The sequence below is a fragment of the Pelecanus crispus genome, chromosome 8 (genome assembly GCF_030463565.1).
Source record: "Pelecanus crispus isolate bPelCri1 chromosome 8, bPelCri1.pri, whole genome shotgun sequence".
Classification (NCBI taxonomy): domain Eukaryota; kingdom Metazoa; phylum Chordata; class Aves; order Pelecaniformes; family Pelecanidae; genus Pelecanus; species Pelecanus crispus.
In genome coordinates, this window is record NC_134650.1 from 25,738,571 (window position 1) to 25,763,543 (window position 24,973).

The 24,973-nt window shown below is 53.0% G+C and overlaps 2 protein-coding genes across 2 annotated transcripts; one reads left to right on the top strand and one right to left on the bottom strand.

Moving 5' to 3' along the window:
- Nucleotides 1-170: 170 nt before the first annotated feature.
- EXOC3L1 (exocyst complex component 3 like 1) lies at nucleotides 171-9,377 on the bottom strand. The gene is made up of 13 exons (XM_075715201.1): nucleotides 9,335-9,377; nucleotides 8,186-8,346; nucleotides 6,672-6,891; nucleotides 5,695-6,355; nucleotides 5,419-5,536; nucleotides 5,097-5,222; nucleotides 4,889-4,989; nucleotides 4,403-4,513; nucleotides 4,148-4,277; nucleotides 3,025-3,147; nucleotides 2,493-2,648; nucleotides 1,926-2,050; nucleotides 171-1,434 (listed from the first exon to the last, which is right to left on the bottom strand). The coding sequence occupies exons 1-13, from the start codon at nucleotides 9,375-9,377 to the stop codon at nucleotides 1,248-1,250; spliced, it is 2,262 nt and encodes a 753-aa protein (XP_075571316.1). The 3' UTR covers nucleotides 171-1,247.
- Nucleotides 9,378-10,306: 929 nt separating this feature from the next.
- E2F4 (E2F transcription factor 4) lies at nucleotides 10,307-24,862 on the top strand. The gene is made up of 10 exons (XM_075714925.1): nucleotides 10,307-10,477; nucleotides 12,236-12,345; nucleotides 12,892-13,049; nucleotides 13,564-13,611; nucleotides 16,418-16,479; nucleotides 16,829-17,114; nucleotides 18,192-18,383; nucleotides 19,571-19,618; nucleotides 22,191-22,235; nucleotides 22,576-24,862. The coding sequence occupies exons 1-10, from the start codon at nucleotides 10,331-10,333 to the stop codon at nucleotides 22,689-22,691; spliced, it is 1,212 nt and encodes a 403-aa protein (XP_075571040.1). The 5' UTR covers nucleotides 10,307-10,330; the 3' UTR covers nucleotides 22,692-24,862.
- The last annotated feature ends 111 nt before the right edge of the window (nucleotides 24,863-24,973 follow it).

Here is a 24,973-nt window from a genome sequence, read left to right on the forward strand (position 1 = left end):
ATGTCCCTGGGTGATGCTCCTGGGGTGGCACCAGGTGCAGGGAGCCATCCCTGGGGTGATGCTGAGCACAGGGATGGATACCCCACCCCCCACCCCACCACCACCACCCACATGCCCTGATCCCTGCCCTGACCTATTGGGGAGCAGAAGCCTGGACGCTAGTGAGTGACTGCAGAGCTCAGGCCTTTATTTCTGGTAGTGGTGCTGCGCGAGGACAGCAGGATCAGGCCCACCACAAGGCAGGAAGCATGGCAGAGTGTAGAGGTCTCCCAGGGTGCTGCAGGGGCTGGGCACAAGGATGCAGGCAGAGGGACAGGCTTTGCTCCTGCTCTTTGCATGGCACCTGGGGAGGAGATGACCAAGGGCTGGAGAGCAGCAGAGCATGGAGGAAGAGCCAGTGCCCAGAGTGGTGTTGCCCATCGTGGAGGAACCTTGGGACAGGAGGATGCTTGACACACCAGATACAACCATGTTCTCCAAGAGGCTGGAGAGTCTTGGACTCCAGTCCTGTCTTGGATGCTGGCAAAAGAGCTGGGGTCAGGAGTTGGGCAGGTCAGCAGGAACTCAGAGCTGTCCCTTCACGCCAGCAGGGGTAGGATTGATGGCACTACCCAGGGTGGTAAGACCCCCTTGTGCCCTTCTCCTCTGCAGCTGCAAGCTGTGATGAGCTGGGTGAGCTGCCTCCACCATCCATGCTGGGCCCGGGCTGGTAGAGCAGCAACACCAGAACTCTGGGCTGAGCCAAAACAGAGGAACACTTCTTGCACGCCTGGGTCTAGCAAGGCTCCAGTCTGTCTTGGAGCTGGGACGATAATGGACACGCTGGCTCAGAAGGCTGGCTGGAGACTCAGGGAAACCCAAATATCTCTGCAGTCCCATGGAGACATGGACTCAACCCCAACTGCAGACTCCTGCCCCTTGCTCTGTGGCTTTTCTTTCTCCTGCAGGCAATAGGCCAGATTTGAGTGGCCCTCAATTACTGCCTCAGCAGGCCAGCAAAATAGCTATGGGTTGATTTTCTCCTGACCCCGGTCTCCCGGGGCTGGTGCTTGCAGCGGACAGTTGGTTCAGCAAGGCAAGACCAGAGGAGGATGGCATGTATCCAGACTTCCCAATGCAGGGCAAGGTGCTGTGCGTAGGCAGCGCCATGTGTCAATCTCCGTTCCCCCCCCCATGCAGCCTCAGAGATGTCCTGCGTGGTCCATGTGTCCGTGGGGGCAGTGGGAAACAGGCTGTGGGGTGCTGTGTCAGGCACACTTGCCCTTGCGAAGGCAGAGGGGAAGCTCTGGCGCAGGGACCAGGATGGTGCTGAAGATTGGCCGGTAGCTCTCAGGCAGGACCTGGGGGTGCTGCGCCATCATTTCCAGCACCACGTGCCGCACCTCCTTGGAGACATCACCCCGCAGATCCAGCAAGGTGGTGATGTGCTCATCGCTGGACAGAGAGCAAGAGGTGAGTCTGGGCGCAGTCAGCCCACGGCACCATCCGCAAGCCTCCCATGGTCCAGAGAAGCTGAGCTGAGGCCAGGGGACAGCTGGTACTTTGCACCAGCCAAACTTTAAAATTTTCTTGAAAATAACCCCACAAACCTTGTGTATTTGGTTTTGACATTTCATGGGTTTCGGCTGATTCCGACATTTCAGATTTGGTGTTTTGTGATTTCTCACACTTTTTTTGGCCACCAAATACAGACAGGTGAATGCCACACCAGAACTGCTTTTTCCTTTACATCTTTGCCCTTGGAACTTTGCAAAAACCCCTCAAATCTGGAGCATGGGTAAAGGAAACCTCAGGGAGGAAGGGGAAAAAGCCCATGTTTCTGCCTGCTCTGCAGTGTAAGCTCACATGGTCCAGCCCAAGCCTGGCTCCCCTGGGTAGACTCACGCCTACCCCCTCTTGCGGGAGAGCAGAAATGGGCTTCTTACCTGACGTCGGGGTACTTGGTGATGAAGCCCAGCACCTCCAGGCTGAGTAGTGCTGGGTCATTGAGGCAAATCAGCTCCCGCAGGGCAAACACGACCTCCAGGCTCTGCTGGCTCCGGTCCAGACCCTGAGAGGGAGAGCAGCCATGTGCGAGATCAGGAGGAGGCCACCACGGTGGCTGGTGAGATGCAGTCCAGTCCTCAGTGTCCACGTGGGGTCCTGGCCCCTTGCAGCTGGTGTCTCACCACTCAGCATGTCCCACTGATTGGGGCCAGCTCGCCCCAAGGCAAGACAAGGCTGTGCAGCCTTATTGACCCGTGCTGGGCAGGGTGGATGGTCTCCCGAGTCCCTAATCCAGCCAGTTCCTCCCATCTTGGCCTCACAACTGCCCAAGTGTAACAGCCCTGTCTCATGCGTGGGCTGATGTTCCCACCCCATCTGCTCTGAGCTGGAGGGGAACAGGAGGGTGACAGACGCGAGCTATGAGCTCCTTGCAACCGACCTCGCTGTGTGCTGCTCCTCTCCCATGGCCCAGCCCTCACTTCCCGCAGCACCTGGGTGCCTCTCACCAGGCCGCAGAAGAGCTCCTGGAGCTGCGTGGCATCCTGCAGCAGGCGGTCACAGAGCTGGCCACGCTCCTCCTTGCTTTTGCACACCATCTTCTTCTGCATGAGTGCCCGCAGGTACTGGCTTGCTACCAGGAGCTCGCTCTCCATCAGCAGGAGCTGGGCAGGGGAGAGCTGTTAGCACTGGGCATCGCCAGGTGTCAGACCCCAATTGCCCAGGGAAAGGCAGAGGGGAAGGGCTGGATGCAACACCAAGCTGTGGGGACAGCCTGCTGGGAAGCCCTGTGGCCAGAGGGACAGAGAAAGTAGCTGAATTTGGAGGAAACCCTGAATATCTCTGTGTGATGGTGCCCTCTGGGGTGCTCCGGAGGATATGGGCTCTCTGGCAAACCCAGCAGTGACTGTATGCCTGCTCCCCTCCCAGCTCCCTGCCGCCTCTGGGCTGCATTCTGCACCCCACCATGGCACCCAACTGCCAACCTCCTTGCCCTACAGACAAGCTGCCATTCAAAGGACACCCTGCAGCAACCCGTACCATGAAAACGGGCTTCCTGACGTGGGAGAAGTCCTTTGCATACTTGTCAATCACTTCACATATGCTGCTGACGAGCTGTGACCCGGCAAGCCACTTGCGGGAAGGCAGCTGCAGGCAGAGGGGCTGAAAGAAGCAGAGGAACAGTGTACGGTGCTCTGCATCGCATCGATCTCGCAGCAGCTGCCAGATGCAGGGTGGCACAACATCCCACAGCTAATACCCACCTGCTGCCTGGCAGCATGGCCGCTTTGCCTTGCAAAACCCCCAAGCCCCAACTGCCAGCCAAAAGTCAACACAAAGATGTAAGAGTGGTCTAGATTAGGAAATTATGGAAATGCACTGGGGCTGCCCCTCCCTGACACCCAGAGACCCACATTTTAGGGCTTTATCTGGGTCCTGATGCCTCATTGCGAGCAGCACCTGGGGAGCAAGCTGCTCCTCACACACCTGCTTTTGGCCTGCCCTGCTCTAATTTTATTTTTAATTTCCACTCCTCTCCACTTCTCTTGTGTCAACAGAACACGTTTTTGGCCAAGGGCTTTGACCTACTACTCCTCCCCTGCTGTCCTTGCCTGTCTTCCTGCCTGCAAGCAGACATTCCCTCTATGTCTCTGCTGGGGCCATGGCAGTCTCCATGCTGCCTGTGAGTGTTTCACCTTTTAGCTTTGTTTTCATGGCATTCAAGCCCTAAATAGCAATACCATTAATTATTCCAGATTTTTGGTCCAGACTCCAGGAAAGCTAAATTTGACTATGCTGGCAGGAAACGACTCGGGCAGTCACACATGGGCTTGTATCCTCTGTATGGACATTGCCTCTCCCTCCTGTTTGGTTTTCTGCTGTGCAACAGCCATAAAAAGGAGCACAAGGCAGCCCAGGAGGACTGTGGCTCCCAGTCTCTGTTGGTTAGTGGTTAGGGAGCCAGAAGCCATGTGCCCCAGCAATACAGGGTGGTGCTGGCTGGCGAAATGTCTGCATGATGATAGCAAGCCATGGGGTATATGGCGGGGATCCTGGGCAGGAATAAACCCATGCCTGGGGGTGTAGCAGTAGAGCTGTTCTTGATGGGGCCAGGTTCGTTCATTGCAGCCCTGCCAGCCTCGGGGGCTGTGGACAAATGTACCTGCAGGTCCAGGAGCAGCTCCTCCAGCAGCAGTTGGCAGGCTTTCTTCTGCGTCCTGTCTAGAGCAGCCCGGAGGGATGTGGGGACTTCTCTGCGGGCAGTGTCAGGGTGCAGGGAGGAGACAGAGGAGCTAGGAGAGAGAGAAGGGAGGGGACAGGTAGCCTGGGAAGCATGGTGGGGACACTGGTCCCACACGAGGATGGGAAGTGCGTAGTGGGGTTGCTACAAGACCTACAAAGTGCGGGTGCATGTTACCTGAGAGTCAGGTTGTTGTTGAGCATGGCCAGCAGGTAGGAGACATAGTACTTGGGTATGGTACGGTCCTTCTGGTGCTCCTTCCCACATTGCACTAGGGCTTCCCGCAGACTGCAACACAGTGAGTTAACCAGAGAGCAGAGCCCCAGACATCTCACCACAAGGACCTGGAGCTGGGATGCTCTTGGGGGCACGTGGACCTCCCGCAACCCTCCCAGCTCACTTGGCTCTTTCCAGCTCCTGCCACCAAGCTGGAGACTGGCAGGTGGTTGGGTAGGGGGGGACAGTGGGACCCATTCTGGATCCCTTGGGAGAGCCGGGCTTGGCGCTACTGAAGAGGTGCCTGGGGCAGCAAGCCCTGGAACCTGATGGCTGAGACAGTAGCCCCATGGGTAGATAGCCTTCTGGGACCTGGATGAGTGCTGGGTGCCCCATGGCAGAGATCTCCACTATGGTGTTTGGCCATTGGGTCCCTTGGTCACTGACCGGCCCAGAAATGCCTCGAGCTCCTCCAAGGCCATGTTGTAGACCTTCTGCTGCAGAGAGTCCGTGATCAAGGAAGCTACTTGAATATTCTCATTCAGCATCTGCACAGGGAGAGGAGAGTGGAGGTGAGTCAGTGGGAGGCTGCAGGCCACGGCCCCCTTTCTGGGGGCTCTCAGCATGGCCACACCCCATGGTGCTGGAGACTCACCTGCATGACAATGACAGGCAGGGCTGACTGGAAGAAGCCCTGATGGTCCATCTCAGGTTCCTCTTCCCTGAACCATTCCTTGAACTCCACCTCCAGGGTCCTCTGCATCCACTCAAGCACGCTAGCCTGTGGGATGTACACCCACCATGGTCAGCCCAAGAAGCCAGGTACCAACTCCCCTGAGACCCAACACATAGCACAGCAAGTCCCAAGCCTCATCCCACAGGCTTATGGTCTTCTGCTGCTGTCAGAGCAGATGCCGGCACAGTGGTGGTTGTTGGGTCCCCATACCGATTGCACATGTGCTGTCCTGCTCACTCACCTTGACTTTCACCACATATTTCCTCTCTGTCTGATCCACAAGCTCAGGGGACATCAAGGGGCCCAGAGCAGAAACGTCCACTTCTGGGAGAAGGTCAGGGTGACCCATCATCTCTGGGCTGGAGGGCAGAGGTGGGACAGGGCTGGGAAGACCTGTGTTTTCCAGCAGTTCCTACCTCTGCCCTCCCAGTGGTCACCCCCAGGCAGCCAGAGCCACTCTCCCAATCCGCCTGTGTGCTGGTGGACAACCCAACTGGGTGCTGGGGTTGGTGCTGACCTGTGGTACACACGAAGCGCCCACTCAAGGAGGAGGAAGAGCGCCTGTTTGTCCAGGTCCTCTCGGAGGATGTCCTGCAGGTGGCTGGTGAGAGCCTGGTGGTAGGTGGCAGTGCAGACGCTGAGGATGTTGTAGTGAGCTGGGACGCACTGGACCATCAGGTCCTTCACCACACGCAGCTCAGACACAATGCCCTTCTGCAGTGCTGCCAGGTGCCTGGCCAGCCCCGGCCCCTCAACATCCACGTGGGCAGCATGAAAGTGGGGTCCTGTGATGGTCTCCTGAAGAATGTGGTAAAACCTCTGCCTCCAGCCCTTTGGGCGGCCAGGGGGCAGGAAGGTGGCCTCCAGGAGCAGAGTATCATCTATTTTCTCCTCCCGCTCGATGATCCTTACAGCAGTGACGAAGAGAACTGGGTCCTCGCGCACCAGCCGCAGGCTGCTGCCCACGATGTCCCACAGCTGCTTGGCCAGGCTCTCGTTGAGCTCCTGCAGGCCATGGAAGTAGGACAGCACAGTTGCCTGGGCACTGGAGAGCCCACGGAGGTGCAGCTGGGAGAGGATGTCATCCCGGAGGTGCTCCATCATCATAAGCTCCGCATGGGCCTCCAAGAGGTGCTGCCCCTGGAGCAGCTGCAGGGTATGGGAAAAAACCTCGTGGACTGTGGGAGAGGGAGGAGAGATGCCAGGATTGAGTGTGGGGTGTGAAGGGGGTCAGCAACGGGTTCATGGGTGCAGGTTAGCAGGGAGATGGTGAGGGGAAGGGTCTGACATCTGGGGCCCTGGGAACACTGTGCTGGATCAGGTCCTAGGGAGGCAGTGGCATCTCCATTCACAGACACTTTCCAAACCTGACTGGCAAAGCTGGAGCAACCTGCTCTAGCTTTGCTGCTAGCCCTGCGCAGAGCCCTGGGTTGGACGGGAGTTCTCCCCAGTGCCTTCCAGCCCAAATCCACAAGGACTGGACCAGTGCCTTACCCGAGAAGAGCTGGGGCAGCACCTGGACCACCGAGGCCAGCTGCACATGCTCCGCCATCAGTGCCCGCATCTGCTGGAGGCCCTGGAAGCGGTCTGCACTGTCGAGCAGGGCCCACCGCGCAGCCTCCAGGTCCTGGCACACGCTCTGCACCTCCTGGGCCGCCGACCGCAGCTGCTCCAGCCCTGCACTTACCCCCTCCAGGTAGGACTGGACAGTTGACTGGGGAGCAGAAGAGGACAGAGGGGCAGTAGAGAAGCTCTCAAAGGCTGGAGGACTCACACACCATTTGCCCCAGCCTTGCCAGGTCTCTCTTGCATGGACTCTCCCAGCCCCACAAGCTCACATCTGCCTCTGTCATCATGCCATCATATCTCCCAGACCTTCTGTAATGACCCCATCCCATCAGACCCAAGCACACCCAGCTTCAAGAAACCCGCTCCAGCAGCAGGAATGGCTCATTTTACACCCCTCTGGGTAAACTGAGTCACAGTGACTATTTATGGGGTGGGGGGCAATGGCTGCTGTGCAGGAGGTGGGAGAAGGGCATCACTTTGGTGTGACCAAGGCAGCAGGGTGAGCAGTAACCAGATGTCTCCTTTCAGTTTTAAAAGATTACTTTGCTTCTGCAAAATATTTGCAGGCCAGAGGGCCCCCACGTGCCCCCCAAGGCATATTAGTGGCATGAAACACCTCAGTGGCTGTATGAACCCTCCTCCAAAATGGATTTCCATCTTTTCCAGCCCTGCAGCAGCGCTGGCATATCTCCATGCCTTGTCTGCCCATTTAACTCCCGTCTCCCAGTGCCAAGAAGCACTTCTACCCAGCGTCACCAGAAGCAAGTTGTTTTCTCTGAGGCCACATCACTTAAAACAAGTTGCCTCCTGGACAATTCACCCACATTCAGGTAGGAGAAACCATCTCCAAAATAATCAGGAGAAGGTTGGGGTGCTCAGACTGATCGGATCCTGAGGTTAATCATTCCTCAGGTTATGCAAAAAGGGTCACCCTGAGCAGGGAGGTGAGCATGGGCACTGGGGACAGCATTTACTGATTGATGTGTGTAGAGATGGAGTTTCTCCTGCAGGATCTGCAGGCAGGGACCAGCTGGAGCTCTTTGGTTCCTCCCAGCCGTGGGGAAGGGGAACTTTGGTGCTGAGATGGGATGGTGACGTGGAGCACTGACTCCCACACAGGGGATGTGCTGAACACCCTTGGTGTTTTGTTTCAAAACAAAATTGGATGGGAAGAATGGATGGATGGAAGGATGGATGGGAGACTCATTTTAACACTTCAGAAACTACCCGGGGGAGGGAAGGTGGTGGTGGTGGTGGTGATATACCAGATCTCTTCCCCCAAACAATTGCATTTCTCCCACCAAGCGCCAGCCAAAGGACAAGATTATTCCATAAGTGGGGAAAAAAAGATGACTCAGTGCAGAAGAGGGGACCCTGGCTGAGATTCCCACTTGGGGAGGCTGCAGACATCCATAGGGTGGGCTGTGGCAAACACCCACCTTCAGCCGGGACTGGATAGAGCTGTTCCTCTGCGTCTCTCGGCTCCGGTACTGCCCAAGCCCCTCCAGTTTCTCAGGGCAGTAAAACACCCCTGAAGCCCATTTCAGAGCAGCTCCTCTTGCCAACTTCTCAGCCTTCTCCACTTCCGGCCACTCCTCGTCTGGGGATGAAGCCAGGGGTTAAGGAGCACAACGAAGCCTCTCCTGGCAGGGCAGGAAGGGCCCCTGAGGCCAGAGGCAGGAAGCTGGCCGCCAGCGGACGTCCAAGCACACTGAGGTGTGGGAAGCTGGACAGTGTGGCAGCAAGCGGGTCCTTCCGTGAGGGCCCCCCAAGATGCCACCAGCATGGACTGGGGTCGTCACAGCAGCCATGGCAAATCTGCCCCAAGGAGCTGCCACCCAGCCTGCCAGCTCGGGCTGTTCCCCAGGCTGAGTGCACATCCCCATCGCTCCCCCCAGACACAATGCTGATTGTCTCAGGGGGGTCTGATGCCACCTGGGAAGCCCTCAGCAGGGCTGAGCCTTCGGCAGTGAGTCAGCAGGAGGGATGGAGAGATGGCAGCTCTCACATGAAGGAGAGCCAGGCCAAGGTGAAGACAGGAGGCTCCTGGTCTCTCAAAGGCACCCACGCAGTTGTGGGGGATCACAGCATTCCCCTTCAGCACAGGGTGCGAAGCCGTGCCAAAGGCCTTCTGGCCAGAACGAGGGGCTGAGAACCAGCGCAGTTATCACATGCCAGCCCCCATCCTCAGTGCCTGTTTCATTGTTTCCCCCGCTCCATCCCCAGCAACTTCCCAGCTTCTGGCTCGCTGCAGCCCCCACAGGGATGTCACCCAGTCCCAAGCCGGGCTCCTGCTCTGCTGGGGAGCCTGCCTGCACAGGCACCTGCGGGGACTGAGGGGCTTCAGCAGAGGCCAGCAGCTTTGAGGACGAGCTGTGCGGTGAGCAGCTGCCCCCGGCGCAGGTCAGGAAGCAGAGCCAGGCTGCCACCCCCCGAAGAGCAGAAGGCGCCAGCCCCGGCACAGGGAAAAGGTTCGGGAGTGGTAAAGCAGAGGGTGGGAAGCCCCCAAAACACGCTGAGAGCAGTAGCATCCCTCCCCCTGCCCAGCATCGCCAGCTCCCCGGGGGCGGCCCCATTGTCCCCGTTACCTCTGGGGCTCGCGGCGCGCTCGTCCTCCGCAGACATGCCCATGGTGTCGTGGCTGCCAGAGCTGCGGGGGCCAGGGCAGGGCTGCGCGGAGGAAGCCGGCAGCCGTTTCCTCAGCCGGAGCAGCCGCGCTCCTCAGGGCTTCATTGTGTTCCCGCAGCCACGGACGTCAGGAACGGGGCGGGGGGGGACGGGGGGGGGGACGGGGGGGGGACGGGGACGGACGGACGCAGGGGAAAGCGCCGCGGCTGCCGCAGGCCTCGGCCGTAGACATCGCGCCCTGTGCGCCCTTCCCGGCACCCCCCGGTTCCTCCAGGGCACGCAGCCCCCCTCCGTGCCCCTCAGCACTGCCCCACTCGCAGGCCGGCCTGGCTCAGGGAGGACAGACGGGTGCCCCTGACGGACGCTAGCCCAGGCCGGTGCTTTCACCGCAGCGTCCGCACCCGTAGTGGGAGCCCAGCCGAGGACGGAGCAGCCGGCAAAGGGTCTGCCCGCGACAGTCCGACCCGAGGGCGAGAGCGTCGGGAAGCGGGGACGGACCCTTCCCACTTGGAGACGGACCTGGAGACGTCCCCGCGCCACAAACCACCTCCACCGGGCACAGGTCGGAGGATTCGGCCCCACGCTGGATGCTTTAGAGCAGACAAGTGTGATGGAGAGCAGCAAAGCGCTTGTTTCGCCTAGGCGGCGCGAGGGCTCACGTATGCAATCGCCGCACGGTTAGGTATGGGACGTAAGCCTAGCCTCGGTACCACAGGACGGCTTGGGGGTGGACGCACACCCCGTTTTCACCCTGGGCCCCGCCGGGCCCTGGCCGAGGCAGGCAGCCGTCGCTGGCCGTAAAACCGCTGGCAACCGCCCGGGCAGAGGCGGCCCGAGGCGGAGCCCGCAGCGGGAAGCGCCGCCGCCGTCACCGCCGCCGCCCGCCCCGGAAGCTCCCGTCGTGCCCCGCGGCCCGGAAGCGGAAGCGCGGCGGGGCCGGAGCCGGCGGCGGGCAGATGGCGGAGTGCGGGCCGCAGCCCCCCGGGGGTGGGAGCGGGGCTGCGGGGGCGCCGAGCCGGCACGAGAAGAGTCTGGGGCTGCTGACTACCAAGTTCGTGTCGCTGCTGCAGGAGGCCAAGGACGGCGTGCTCGACCTCAAGCTGGTGCGGGGGCTGCTGGCGGGTGGTGAGGGCGCGGGGGTGGGCTCTGTGTGGGGAGCGGAGCTCTTGTGGGCCCGGTCCTCCGGGGGCTGAAGCAGGTTTTGGGGGCGGCAGTCGGGACGCGGCAGCGCCCGGTGCAGCAGGTGCAGGGAAAGCGGGGTCCCCGGGGGCCGCCGGGAGTGCGGTAGAGCTGCCAGCCGCGCTGAGGGCGTGCAGAGGGGACCCTGCACCTGCCGCCCTAATGCGCCCTCCCGCTGCTTCCTTCTGAGCGGTTCTCCCCGCCCTATCGGTCTGTCCCAGCCGCTCTGCTTTCTCCAGCGAAGAGGAGGCAGCGGACCTTGCCTGACGTTGCAGGCGTTTGTGTGCTTCAGTTGGAACCCCGTTAGGCCGTCTTGTTCTCTTCTGCGTTCTTGCCCCACACCAAGGTGCTACTTGATCACTGGCAGCATAATTGATCTAGCCCTATAAAGGCTCTGAGATGTATAGAAATGAAGAGACTGTTCCTCGCTCCTGTGCTTTTGCGCCCTGGCATACAGCAGGAAGGGGAGTATGGTCAGATTCATCTCTGCCAAAGGTTGTCCCTGATGCCTTTAGGCTGTGGAGAAGTGCCCAGTGAATGTGCCTTGCTTCTGCATTTTGAAGATATTCATGCAGAGGAAGTAACTCTGTCTTTGTGGCACGTACGGTACTTAAACCTAGGCCTTTTCTGTAGGCGAAGTTCCTTTGCTGTGATTTCTACAAATACCTCTTATATGAGTATGCGTGCAAGTGCACTCTGACCCTTTGCAGGCAGCAGGTAGGTGCCAGAAAGCCCTGACGATGCAAGAGGTGGAGGAGTCTCTTGGCTGTAGGCTTCCATCCTCTCCTCTGCCAAATTGTTGTCGCTTTGTATTTGGGCAATATTTTCCTGCTTAAAACATCCATTAAGTGCATTCGTATTTGTTAGCATGATTTGAACAGTTGTGCAGTGTAGGGTCTCCAAAGTCCTGGTCTGTTACTGGTAGGTGAGAGGGCTACGCTGATCTGCTCTGTATGTGGTGCCACTGATGTTGCTGGTCGTGGCTATGCAGCATGCTGGTGCTGCGCCTGTTAAACTCTTGCTGGTGCTAGGTTGTCATGCGGTAGTGGAAACAGGTGTATTGGTGCAGTCCAGTGTGTCCCGAAACCCGAGTGGAGGAGAGTTGTGTGAGCAAGGCAGGGAAGTCCTAGGGCTGCTCAGGAGCTCTTCCCTTACAGCCATGCTTACTCTCCTCCTGGCATCATGCCTTTCAAACAGAGGTATCTGCCTCTTGAAAAGGTGTCGATTCTCTATCAAGCGGCATCAGATGAAATTTGGAAAAACCTTTTGAATGTCAGCTTCACTAAGATGTTGTCAGTTGCACAGGCAGCTCTCTGCATTCCTCTTCCCATCCCCATCTCTTGTACCCTGAAGAAGCACTGAATTTTTAGGCTGCCAGACTAGTGTCTTCAAGCAATGCTTTGCTGCTGAGGAATGGTGATTTTTGGACCCATTGTGAGCGAGATGGCTGGAATTTGGTTTGTGCTTAGTGGGGAGGTTGCTGTGTAAGAAAAAGAACAAAGGGGCAGTGGCTTCTTCTCATGGTCATAGTGACATTGAGAACACAACTTTGTAATTTGAGGTGCTGGGACAAGAGAGGCATGAGATGGCAAGCAGAGTGCTTGGCCAGGAATTAATCTGACAGGCAGAAAGGAGTGAAACATGACTGAGAGTTTGGAGTTAAGTGTCTAACCTTTTTGCAGGCTGCAGATACCTTGGCTGTGCGACAGAAGCGACGGATCTATGATATCACAAATGTCCTGGAAGGCATTGGGTTGATTGAGAAGAAATCCAAGAACAGTATCCAGTGGAAGTGAGTGACAGAGAAGCTCTAAATCGTTCACAGGCCCCTTCTAGTTCCAGGGCCTGTTGGGTGGGTGCCTTTATCCTCTTCAGGCAAGCAGGGCTTCGTGAGGCTGTTGTCTGAGTGACACTGTGATTAAAATGTCCTGCTCAGAGCAAGGTTCTGTGGTGGTCTGTGCATGCTTGTACTTCCCCCACCTGGGCTATGGCTGATGGCAGTAATGAGGAAAGCCGAAGTATGTATGGTGTGTCTCTTCTACAGCAGAGCTGTTATTTTGGTACAAACTAAGTATTTGCAGTACCTTGGGCTAGGAAAGATGCTTGTCATGGCACTGGAGATGGGGGAGAGCCCTTCCAGTCTGTGGGATAAAGGCAGATGTACCAAACGTTGCTGTGCTGGAAGGCGGGGATCTAGAGAGGGTACAGATGAGGGTTTCTAGGTGATCTGGCCTTGACATATGATGAGGGTGGCAGTAAGGGAGGTGGCAACCTCTCCAAGAGGTTGGGGCTGGTCTGGGCGCCTCCAGACGCTGATGCATGCCACTCCTTTGTGCAGAGGGGTGGGTCCTGGCTGCAACACACGTGAAATAGCTCACAAACTTATCGAGCTGAAGGCAGACATCGAGGACCTGGAGCAGCGGGAACAGGAGCTGGAGCAGCAGAAGATGTGGGTTCAGCAGAGCATCAAAAACGTTACAGAAGACGTGCAGAACAGTCGATATCCTTTGTGTGAACTGATTACTCTGTCTCCTTGTTCGCTTGCTGGCCTGGAAAGCAGAGACCTGAGGGCCGGGTTGTTGCTGCCCTGCTCAGGGCAGAGGGGTGGTAGTCACCTGTTGTTGCTGGATGATCTGCACTGGAAGGCTCAAGGGGCAGTGCCTGGCTTTGAAATTAGGGTAAGCGTGTCCAGCCTGGGAACCAGCTTTCTCTGTGGTGCACAGCTTTTTGAAGTAAAAAACACTGTAATGTTTACTGTGGTGAGAAAAGTGCTTCTCTCTGAGCCACAGGTGCTGCTTTCTCGAGTGCAGAGCTGCTGTTGTGACTTGTCTATCTTAGGGTGTCAGCTCTGATGAGCATGTAGCTTGCAGACCTTGCCTGCAGACCACTTCAGAGTGTGGCATGGAGACCCTTCTGGGAATGGCGTTTCTTGTGCTCAGGAAGGAAACCCCAGGTGCCCTTTGAGTTCTCTGTCTGTTCAGGAAGCTGCAGCCTTTCTCCTTAACCTCAGAAACATTAGCGTATGTGACACATGAAGACATCTGCAAGTGCTTCACAGGTGAGGAAATGGTGCTCCATCGTAAAAATGTAAAGCTGCAGTCCTGTCAGTCTGTCCCAGCTGCTGTCCTTTCTTCAGAAAAGAGGAGGCAGTGGACCATGGGCTGCCCAACAGCATCAAGTTAAATGTAGTGCAAGCTCTGATGCCACCCTGGGTTGTAGCTTTCTTGTCACTGTCGGAGGGGGCAGGCAGTTTCTTTTAGTAGTGTTTAAAGGAACACAGCTGCTATTCCTAAGGAAGTCTTTTTTGCTGGCTGTCACTATGTGGGTGTATATGTTGTGTTAGAAGCTTTTGAGGGCTTGGGAGGCAATGTTCTACTAACAGAAAGCAAATTTTATTGCATGGTAGAAATCTGGGTGAAAGCAGGGAAATAGTATAAAAAGTGATCCCTCAGCTGCATCATGCTCTCTACCAACAAGAATGCAAGGAGGAAGTAATGAAGAGCAGGACAGAAGGGAATACGCTGCTTGCTGTGACCTCACTCCCTTATGTACTGTCTTCCTAAAGCTGTGAGGTGCCTGTATAAAAAGCCATAGGTTCTGTGTCTGTAGGGCAAAAGTGAAGAAAACTCACAGGAGTCTCTGTTTCTTCTCTATTGCCAATTTTAATGATAGCTGTAGGACCAAAAAAAAAAAAAAAAAATCCCCGACGGCCAGCGTGCAGTACAGCACCCTGCAGCACATAAACTGTTCTTCTCAGCTGCAGCGGTGTGGAGTCGCAGCTCCTTTCTGCTTCACTAGACACCTGACCTCTCCTGACCCTGTGCAACCCGCATCTGCTTGCTTGCAGCAGAGATTGAAGCTAATTATCCTGACCCTCCCCAGCCATGCCTAATCTCACCCTTGTCCGACTCTCTCCTTGTCTCTTGCAAGCACTCTTCTCACCCTACACTTCATCAGCTCTTCTATTTTTCATCTTTGCCTTTGTGTGCTTTCTGTGTTCACCAGGCTTCATGCTGCTTGAGTTCCTGCTGGTAACTTATGCATCACCACCCCTTTTGCTTTACTGTTTCTTCTGACTTAAGCTAACACTTTTTGGGGGCAGGGATTGTGTTTTCAGTTTGACAGTGCTTGGGGCCAGATAACTCGTAACAGTCTGGAAGAGTTTACTGGAGACCAGCAGACAGCTTATTGCCTGGTTGATTGAGTGTTTTGCATTTTATTGCACCTGTTTTTTGTAAACCAATTTGCATCTGAAGTCAGACTTCACCAAAATGGTCAGAGAGGATTAGATCTTACTGAGGGCAGGTCTGAATTCCTTCCAGAGCTTGATCCACGTTTTTCTATTTTCCAGTGTGTGCCCAGTTTTGCTGTATGAATATGCCTTACTTTTTTTTTTTTTTTTTTCCCCCCTCTCTGAAGTGTCTGAGCCTTGCAGAGGTTCTTTGTTGGACCTCTTGTGTTCTTGGACTGTGGTGCAGGCTGAATTTCAGCTCCTGGTTTTTTTTATTTTTTTCTGATTGACTGCTATTGAATTTGCTTTCTCAAAGTGAGTTAGGGCTTGAAGATTTCCATGCTTGGACTCTCATCAAATATAGATTCATTATTTGGGTTAATTAAAAAAAAGTGAGAATGTGTTAGCTTTTACCGACTGGGAAACATAATTTTCCCGTCTGTTGCTGTGATGCATTTTGCACTTGCAGAATCAAAAAGGAAGTGGAAACATACTGTACACTGTTTTGTAAGAGTATTTTGGACATAGCTATCAAGGGAGATAGAAATGCAGTGCCTGTATTGTTGAAGCTAACAGGTCTTAAAGCTTTGAGCTTGTGTCTTTGAGTTTTATTATGCATTTTTAATGTATTTTAACAATATTTTTCTTAAGTGCAGATTTGTTAAAGGAATCCCATCTTATTGAGAAATCCTGTGGTATTTTAAATCCCTGTACCTTTTGCAGTTCTGACTTTTATTTGCCTGCCTGAAATTAAAGGATGTGCTCTTCTGCTGTCCATTCTCTCTCATCGCTCTGGGGATCTTCTGTGTTAATTATCAAGTGAAGCTTAATGCAGAATACCAGTGAAGTGTGAATACTAACCACACTAAAGCTTAAACATTCAAAGTGAAAGCTGCTAACTGCTCAGTCTGAATACATCTAATGTTCACAGCACTGGTATTTCTCTGTTCACATTTCTGTAAACCAGGGTATGGAATGGAAGCTGCTCGCCTGGGACTGTTGCGTTATTAGGGGCACAGGTCTTAAGGAGCTGCAGAACTTGAAAAGGAAAGATGCTGTCAGCCTGGCTCCCAGCCCTGCATGTGCTGGGCTCTGTGCAGGGTCCAGTACAACTATCACCAGGCAGCTCTCTTGCCAGTAGAGACTGGGGAGTGTTGGTTTTGCGTATCGGGACTCCAGGATGAGGCTGCCATGCTTTTGGCAGCCTGGCTTCTGAGCCTAGTTCGACACCATCTCTCTGCTGGCAATACAGCTCTTTTGAGTTATGTGATCTTTTGTTAATAATTCACATCTAAAAGCTTGTGGCAACAGGATGAAGGATCCTTCCCTTAGGATTGAAAGAGTGAATTTAAGCCAGCCCTTCTGAGGGGAAGAAAGGTTAGTCCTGTTAAGGATGCTGCCAGAAAAACTTTAGGGTTGCTTTGGGAGAAACTTCACAGGTTCTTTGTGCCCTGGGCAGTTGGCACATTGAGAGCTGTACAATATGCTTAGCAGCTCAGGTGGGTGTAAATGGCAGTCCTCCATGGAAGGGAGTGCAGGAGATAGGGGGCTTTGAGGAGGGGCTCTTTGTCAGTGCTTAATTATCATCAGAACAGTTAGTGCCCACTGAGTGCTGACCAGTCTGTTTTCACAGGAGACACCCTCCTTGCGATTCGAGCCCCATCAGGCACGCGTTTGGAGGTTCCCATCCCTGAGGTGAGTGATAAATGTGTGGGCAGAGAGTAGGAGTGTGTGTGTTGGGGCAGGGGTTGTTGCTGGATTAACCAGGCTGGGAGTTGGCAGTCAGGGGGTTTGATGGAGTCAGAGGAACTGGCAATCCAAGGAAGGTTCCAGATATTAAATAACTGCCAGGAAGTTCTGTTGTTTGGAATTACGTGAGTAATTGCAGGAGCACCAGGGGAGAGGATAGTCCTGGGAGTCAGGGGAATTGTGTGTGGAACCATGCTGAACTGTCCGAACAGCATGTCTTGCCTCTGAGAAATTCCTGTTCTGTTTGAAAAGGGCATTTAATGTATGGTTGTGTTTTGCTTTTGACTTTTCTCAGGGCCTAAATGGGCAGAAGAAATATCAGATCCATCTGAAGAGCACAAGTGGTCCCATTGATGTTCTCTTAGTAAACAAAGATGCTTGGAGCTCTCCTCCTGTCGTACTACCTGTCCCTCCCCCAGAAGACCTCATTCAGTGCCAGGCAGTTGCACCCTCAAAACCGCAGATCCCACCACTCACCCACTTCCAGGAGGCATCCGTTCCCAGCAGCACCCAGCCCTCTACACCGACACCTACCAGCACTCAGGACCATAGCCCTCCCATGCAGAAAGCTGCAAGCACAGGTGAGAGGGGGGTTACAGGAGGCAGAAATGGGATGGTGGCTGACAGAGTACATTCCTTGGCCTGGCTGGGGCTGGCACTGCTGGTCATGCAGCATGGTCATGCAGCTTCTGGCAAAGGGGGCACCTCTGCCTTTGCTGCAGTGAGCTTCTTTTGTCTTGATTAGTGGGACTGGCTGTGTTAATAAAAATAAGACATTTGGCTTGAGGGGGTAGTGCCAGCCTGTAGGAGCAGTGGTGGGGTAGAGACTGATCATGCAGATATGTTGATTAGCAGAAGTTTATAGAAGGGTCTTTTTGAGTCTCAAGTTCAACTTTCAGTTTGAAAAAAGACTGTCAAAAATACTGGATTGGGTTGGTTGTGGCTTTGTCCAACCAAATTTTGAAAGCCTTCAGTGGTGGAGATGCGCAGCTTCCTTTGTGAGCTCTTTCAGGGCTGCAGCACCCTCTCAGCGAATTTGTTTTTACTGACGTCTGGATCCCTTGAGCTGCATCTTGTCTGTTGTGCATGTTACATCGTTTGGCACCACTGAGAAGTTCTTAATTTTTGTAACTGCCTTTCAGGTAGCTGCAAGCTGCTGTTAGATTGCCTTTAGACTTCTCTCTGCCTGACTGAACAAAGCCCAGCTCCTTCCACCCCTCCTTGTTGGCCATGTGCACTAGACCCCTGGCCAACTTGGTAGCCCTCAGCTGGATCTTCTCCACATCTTTCTTGAACTGGAGGATGGCCAAAGCTGGACACAGTATTCCAAGTGCAGACTCGGCCCCAAGCAGGAGGATAGTAACTTCCCTCAATGAGTTGGCCACACTTCTCCAGGTGTAGCTTACTACCTGGCTTGTGTTAATTGCTGTGAGAGCATGTTCTTGGCTTATGTGCAGCCTGACACCACCAAGACTGCTCTCCAGCAGAGTTGCAGCAGGGCCTGCGAGTTTTTACTGGATGAAAGCAAGAAGCCTTCTTCCTATGCAGCTCTCTGTGCTTGGCCAGCATTGCCAGTGAGGGTTGAGTCTCTGCTGCAGCTGCTTGCTTTGGTGCTGGTGGGAGATGACATTCCTGTGTGTGTGTCTGGCTCTTTCCAGAATGCGGTGTCTCAGCAGCAGAGTCCAAGAGCAGCGTCAACTTTGACCCCCTCAGCAACACATCCGCACCGGCCAGCCAGCCGGTCGGGTTAGATACTCAGCCGCTACAGTCCTCTGCCTCGCTGGACAGCAGCTCTGTCCTACCCAGCCCCTCTACCTCCTTCGAGCCAATCAAGCCCGATCCCACAGGAAGTGAGTATGCACCCTCGTTTCATGTTTTGCTCCAAAAGCATGCCACTTGGAGCGAGGGAAAGGCTGCTGGCCCTGGAGGAAGGAGCTGAACTCCATTCTGCCTTTGCTGTCAGCCAGGCTCTGCAAGGGATGAGTAGGCATTTCCCTGCGAAGGTGCTGGGGAACCTGGTGAGAAGGTGACTGTGTCATGTCTAGTGTCCTGACGCTTTCTGTGACACCAGTACTAGAAAATCTGCATTTTCATGCATGACACTTGTCTCTGCTGTTATAGGTAAGATTATTCCCTTTCAGTCCCTTCTGCAGTATTAGGTCCAATTTTTGAGACTGCGTGAAGGTATAGAATTTCCAGCCATCACTGAGAGCACCTTTGTAACTCGTGGGGAATTTTCCTTTATTAGGAGAGCTCTTGTCTCTGTTTTCCTCCTTTACTTGGGAATACTTCATCTATCTTTAGTGATCTTGTGGTCTTAATGATCTCATGGTGTATATTTGAGGAGCTCCTTGGTGTGCTTGGTGAGGTGAAATGGGCTTTAAAAAAGGAACATTTCAGCTTTATGCCAGGAAATGGCAGGCTGGCCCAAGGAGACAGAAGCATCCTCTGGATAAGACACACTGCTTTAATGTTTTGAAACCTGCCTTCACTGCAGAAACACTCTAGGTTAGGGAGTTATGGTTAGAAGAGGAAGTCTTGCTCAAATGTAGCTCACACAGTGCTTTTTTCATGCTTCTGCTGCTAGCATGTCTGAGAGAAGCGTGAACTGTCTGTCTTAGTCTTGGAGTAGTCTTGATTGTGGAATTAGGCCTTTGGTGTGTGTACAGCTTACCATAACTCATTGGGCCTGTTCTGACTCTCTAAAGGCATGCCCTCATCCTACACAAGATAAATCGAGGTGGTGTACAGAAACTGATGCTGTGTGAGGCTTACATACAGGCAATTACTCTAGAGCTGCTGACTGATAACATGTTCATGTCCTGGGGCTTCCACAGATCTATTTTGAAGCAGTTGAGCTTAAGTATTTTATTGCTTATCCTTTCAGCAGAACTATGTGACATGGGGTGTGGGAGCAGAATTTCTGGATGGCATGGGATGATTTGGGTGTGTAAGGAGTACAGTAGGTGATTATGCTGTAAAGCATTTCAGACTCTTCGTGTAACAATGCAAACCATTTGGTTTGTTGTATTTGCAGTACTGGAACTTCCCAAAGAGCTGTCAGAGATGTTTGATCCAACGAGAGGTATGTTCACTCCCTGACCATGGCTTCGTTCTGTGCCCATCTACCCACAGAAGTGGGACAGTTTGTTTTATTCACTCCCTTTTGGATTATTTTGGGGATGTGGTTTTGTAAGGTGCTTGTGGTTGGTGGTGGCTGCTGGCTCTTTACTTGTAGTTAAGCACTCTTAACGTTACTGGTTTCTGTATGTATTTTTCTGTCTTCGCATTGCCAGCAACCTCTGTTAAGAATTTGCCCTTCAGTGTGTAGATATGTGCTTTCCCCACATGCCAATGCTAATCTGTGCTCTGGCTTCCTATGCTCCTTCTCCAGCTTGTCTGCACACAAGAAAAATCCCTGTCTTGTTTCAGCTGTAGCCTGCCCAAGGCTAATCCAAGCAAATAATCTAGGGAGATAGTCTTCTCTCTTCAAAATATCCCTCCATGGTTTTGATGGTGCTAGTAATTTTGGAGCAGTAGGGGAGGAGATGCTGTTACTTGTGTTAGGAGTTCTGCCTCTGCCCAAGGAATGTCTGAGTGCAGCTGCCTAATGGTGAGACAGACTCTGGGACTAAGGGCAGGAGAGGTGAAGGAATGTGGTCTAACATAAGTCTAAACTGGGAAACCCTTTTTATCTGCACATTTATTTCCCTTCAGTGCTGGTGGAATACTTTCTAGCCCCGCAGCTAGGCAGAGCCAAGTACACACAAGCACTTTTGTGGTATTGACAGGATATGTACAACAGTCCTTAGTTGTCTTTAGTTCTGTGCTCTAGAAGGTGCTTTGTGGAAGTGCTGTCTTTGTGTAAAAACCCCACAGTCTCAAATGCACACGTGCAACCATCTGATCTGTGTGCTAGGAGCCCTGGGCTCCACAGTTGGCCTGGAGAACACCTTTCCCCCTTGCTCAGCTCCCACTGCTGTAGACAGTGGATAAAGTCTTGGTAATGACTGAATGCATCTGAAGAGTAAATTTGACTTCACAATGTGAAACATAAACTGCTGCAAGGCCCCAGCCTGTGTAGAAGATCCAATTTAACCCAAACTAACTATACTATAGGACTATGTGGACACTATTAAAAAGGAGATGTTTGCTGTCTACAGTAATGTATGTTGTTTTATGGAGTATTCTTCCCAGTTTGGAGAGGGAAGGTAGAGGAGTGAAGGACAAAACAGTCGACAGGCAAAGCTCAAGACTGGAAAAAAGCAACACTACAGAGCTTGGAGAAATGGGCCTTGCAGCGTGCTCCATGCAGCCTCTTTCATCCGTGTGTGATCCCAGTAATGACGCCCTGATGCTGCTGCTTTAAGGCTATGCAGTTTAAGCTGCAAGACCCTAGAGTTCTTCCTTAGTGTTCTGTATTGGAATTACTTTTTCTGCCTGGTTTTCTCTCTCTTTTAAATGGGTGCTTAATAACTGCTTGTTTTAAACTCATATCCTGGAAAAAAACTGAATTTCAACACACACATATGCATACCCTGCTGTATTACCAGCCCTGATCTAAGAACACAGGTTCTGCATTTCATTGCTATTTGTTGAAGTTGGTATTAGTCTTGTCTAGTCACTTGGTGTTGAAATTCTCTCATCTCCTGGCACTGAGTTAGACAGGTAGGTTCCTGTCCTCTAGGAAATAGTCTGCTGTGGATAAGCGTCTTGAAAACGGGCTCATCTGAGTTTCTTTTGTGAAAGCCTATTTCAAGTGTGGGTAGTATCAACCCAGTTAGACTGAGTTAGATATTCACAATCTTAACTTGGTAAAGTGAGAGGTATTCAGAAAGTTGTTTTCAAACGCTCAGCTTCTTAAAGAAAAGAGATTGACTTGCATGTGCTTTGTCTGGGTGCTTGTCTGTCTATCCTTCAAGTGCCTCGTGAACCTACTAGTGAAGAGTAACAACGCTGGAGGAAGGGATGACATTTCAGAGATAATTAATTTTTTTACAGTTTTGCATGGGCGGTAGAGGGGGGGAGCAGAGTTAATGGCCCATTCAGGAAGGATATGCAGAGCTCGGATGTTCATTCTGTTTGGCAGTGGGCAGCCAGCGAATCTTCCAGGGCACGTGGCCGGATTAGCCACAGCACAGCCATGGGGCAAGGGGAGGCAAATTAGGGGGACAAAGGATACAAATCTGGAGGAAACTGGAGGTTCTTTAGTTCTACTGCTCCTGGAACAGCTCATTTGGCTTTTAATTTTTGTCCCCTTAGCAAAGCTGGTGGGTAATTGAGGACTGAATATATCAGGCTTTACCAGCTCAATTCCTGGTGCGTGTTGAAGAGTTTCCTCTGGAGGAGTTTGGGGCACCAGCTAGCATGCCAGTGCAGCAGTAAGGCACAGCCTGTCACATGAAGGAGACTGGTGTATGGTTGAGCTAAAGCAGGCAGAAACCTCCTGCAGAATTTTTTGATGTAGCTTGAATTGTCTGACACTGATTTCCCTTTGCGCATGGCAGAAGGCCCAAGCCTCCTTTCGCCAGTGCCTGCCACACACACTGTGGGTAAAAAGGGTGAGGGCCAGAAGAGGCTGGGAAGGGTGGGGTACTGCACAGGAGCAGACCAGGAGAGCAGAGTGTGTTGCTTAACCATGCTTGTCTCTTCCCCAGAATGTATGAACTCTGAACTGCTGGAAGAGCTGATGTCTTCAGAAGGTGAGTCTTTGAGTCACCCCTTCATGGTGTGGCCTTTCCAGGGGAGGAAGACTGTCTTGTGTGACTTTACCCAGCTGACAGTCTTGTGACTGCAGGCTTGCCCTCATCTCTTCTGGGCTCTGGACACAGACTCTGTTCTCAGTGTCTTGCCAGTCCCCGAGAGAGGTGTGAGGACCAGGAGAGCCTGTCTCTTTCATATCGCAAGGCCGATTTGAAGCTCAAAGACTGTTACTGTGAGGTGGCCTCCTTGTGGCTCCGCAGCTCAGCGCCCATTGGCAGCTCTTGGCTAAGTGTGGGAGTGATGAGTTTTGTAACCAACCATGGGCTTCTCTTTCCCCAGTGTTTGCTCCCTTGCTCCGCCTCTCCCCTCCACCTGGAGATCACGACTACATCTATAACCTGGATGAGAGTGAAGGTGTCTGTGACCTCTTTGACGTGCCTGTCCTCAACCTCTGACTTCTCAGTGCGGCTGTGAGCCTCGCAAACACAGACCGTTTTGTAACTCTTTGGAAAGTGTCTATTTTTGGATTCCTTTTGTGCTAGAGCTCAATGAGTGAGTGATTCAGAGATGCTCTCATATGGACTCAGAACCAAGAGATGTGGACTTGCAAGGCCGGGAGCCTCCCTGTAGCTTCTTCCTCTTCCTCTGTTGCACGTGCAACTCACCCCACCGCATCTCTCTCCACTGGATCCTGGGCCTCGCTTCAAAGGGCCTGTGTTTTGACGTTCCCAGTTCACCCATAGAGTTTGCCCATGTGCCTCTCTGAGCTTCCTCAAATCTGCATGCCTTGGTTTTTCCTGCACTCCTAGAGGCACTTTGCACCTTCTAGGTACCAGCTGCTACAAGGAGCCCTAATATCATGGTCAGTTCACAAGCCCAGAGGTAGTTAGCTAGATTTTTCAATGTGAGCAGTTTAGATCGGGGTGGTTATATTTCTGAATGACAATGAGGAAAAAAATATGGCACCAAAGTGTCCATTTCTTCCAGTGACTCCAGACCAAGCTAGTATGTTTTACAAGAAAAAGCACTTTTTTTAGCCAGCTGTGCCTCCTAGTGGGACTCAGGAATTGAGCATTCCTAGTAGGACCCAGGAGCTGAGTCTTGCCCTGCTTGTGCATCAGCAGGAATGCTGGTTCTGCATTCACCAGTCTGCTGATGCATGAGCCCAGGAGCTCCAGCTCCTTGTACAGCAGCTGTGCTGTTTCTACAGGGCTAAAGAACAGGTGCCAGTATGTTTTTTTGTTTTGTTTTGTTTTTAATTTTTATTTGGTTTTGCCTGAGTGAAGAGATGTTTCAAAGGATAAGACTGCTCCAGCTGGTGCCTGTAAGGTACTCCAGGTACATCAGAGCCTGCTCATATTTGCAAGTAGCTGTCTTCTCCAACCATTGCACTTGAGCCTTCAACTGTCTAAAAGGCAACCAAGGAGTAACAATTCAGTAGTACTTTGCCATGACAAGTTACTAGGTGTTGTCAAAATAGTGCTTCCCCCCCTTTTTCTCTCTTGGCATTTGCTCAGGATCAGACTTCCTGTACATTTGAATTTGCTCCTCTAGGGCCCATACCCACGCTCCCAATTCCTGATCCTGTGGGCAGGTTGCTACCTAGTGTGATGCTTTCTCTGCATCATTTTTCTGCAAGATTTTCTTCATTGCTTTGTAATGGAAGGTCTGCTGTTGGGTTCGTTACGATGATCAGGTGGTACCAGTCTTGGACCCTGGTGCATTTTAGTTGGAGTAAAATGCCCTGATGGATTTGTGTTGTATTTTGCAAGCCCCAACTTTGGTTTTTGGTTAGATCCTGTATTTGAGTGTCTTCAGTTTTGCACATCTTCCTGCTGATGCAGTGGTAGCAGCTGTCTTGCCTTTCCCGCTCCGCAAACTGCCGAAGAGAGGACCAGGCCAGGAGCATGGCTGGCCATAGCAGAGAGGTATCTTGCAGCCATCCACGTAACCAGCTGATGTTTAACTTCTCTGCTTAGCTGCTCACCACCTGTGAACCACACAACCAGCTGGAGCACCAGCAATAAGGGATGTAAAGTCTTCAATTCTTGGAGTCTGCAGAGGTGAGAAGAGTATATGTTTGGCACCTGTGTCCCCGAGGTGGCTCCTCAGGCCATCTTATTCTGTGTGAGACTCCTCCAAAAGAGCTGTTCCTCTCTGCAGCCCTGTAGCACTGGCATCCTCTTTGGGAAAAGCGTGAAGACTTCAGGAGGAACAACAGGACGCTCTCTAGTTTGGCAGCGGGCAGCTGCTGCCGGCGAGACAGCTGTGGCGTGGGACCCCACCAGGCCATGAACTTCTAGCCTGCATGCAGCCAGTCCCTGAACTTTCCCTCCTTTGCATGGAAGCTGACCAAACACCCTCGGTCCTGCGTGCGTGTTAGCTAGGCTCTGTGGCTTTGGTGTAGTTCGAGCTCTCTGTGTACTGCCTGGCCCTTGCCCTCCTTCAAAGTGTTCGTGTTTGCCACCAGTTAGACAACCTTCGGAAAAGGATACCTAGAGAAAAATTTTACAGTCGCAAATGAACTTTTGATTCATATATAAAGATTATTTTTATACTTTTTTTTGCAAGGAAAGAAAATTGCCTGTAATATTTGTACAGTGTTCTCTGACGTGAATAAACAAAAAACTTTCAAGAGTTTCCCACCCTGCCCCGGCCTGCGCCTCCCCTCGGCCGAGCCCGGAGGGACGGGGTTCCCCCCAAAAGTGGGGTGCTGGCCGTCCCCCTCATCCACCGG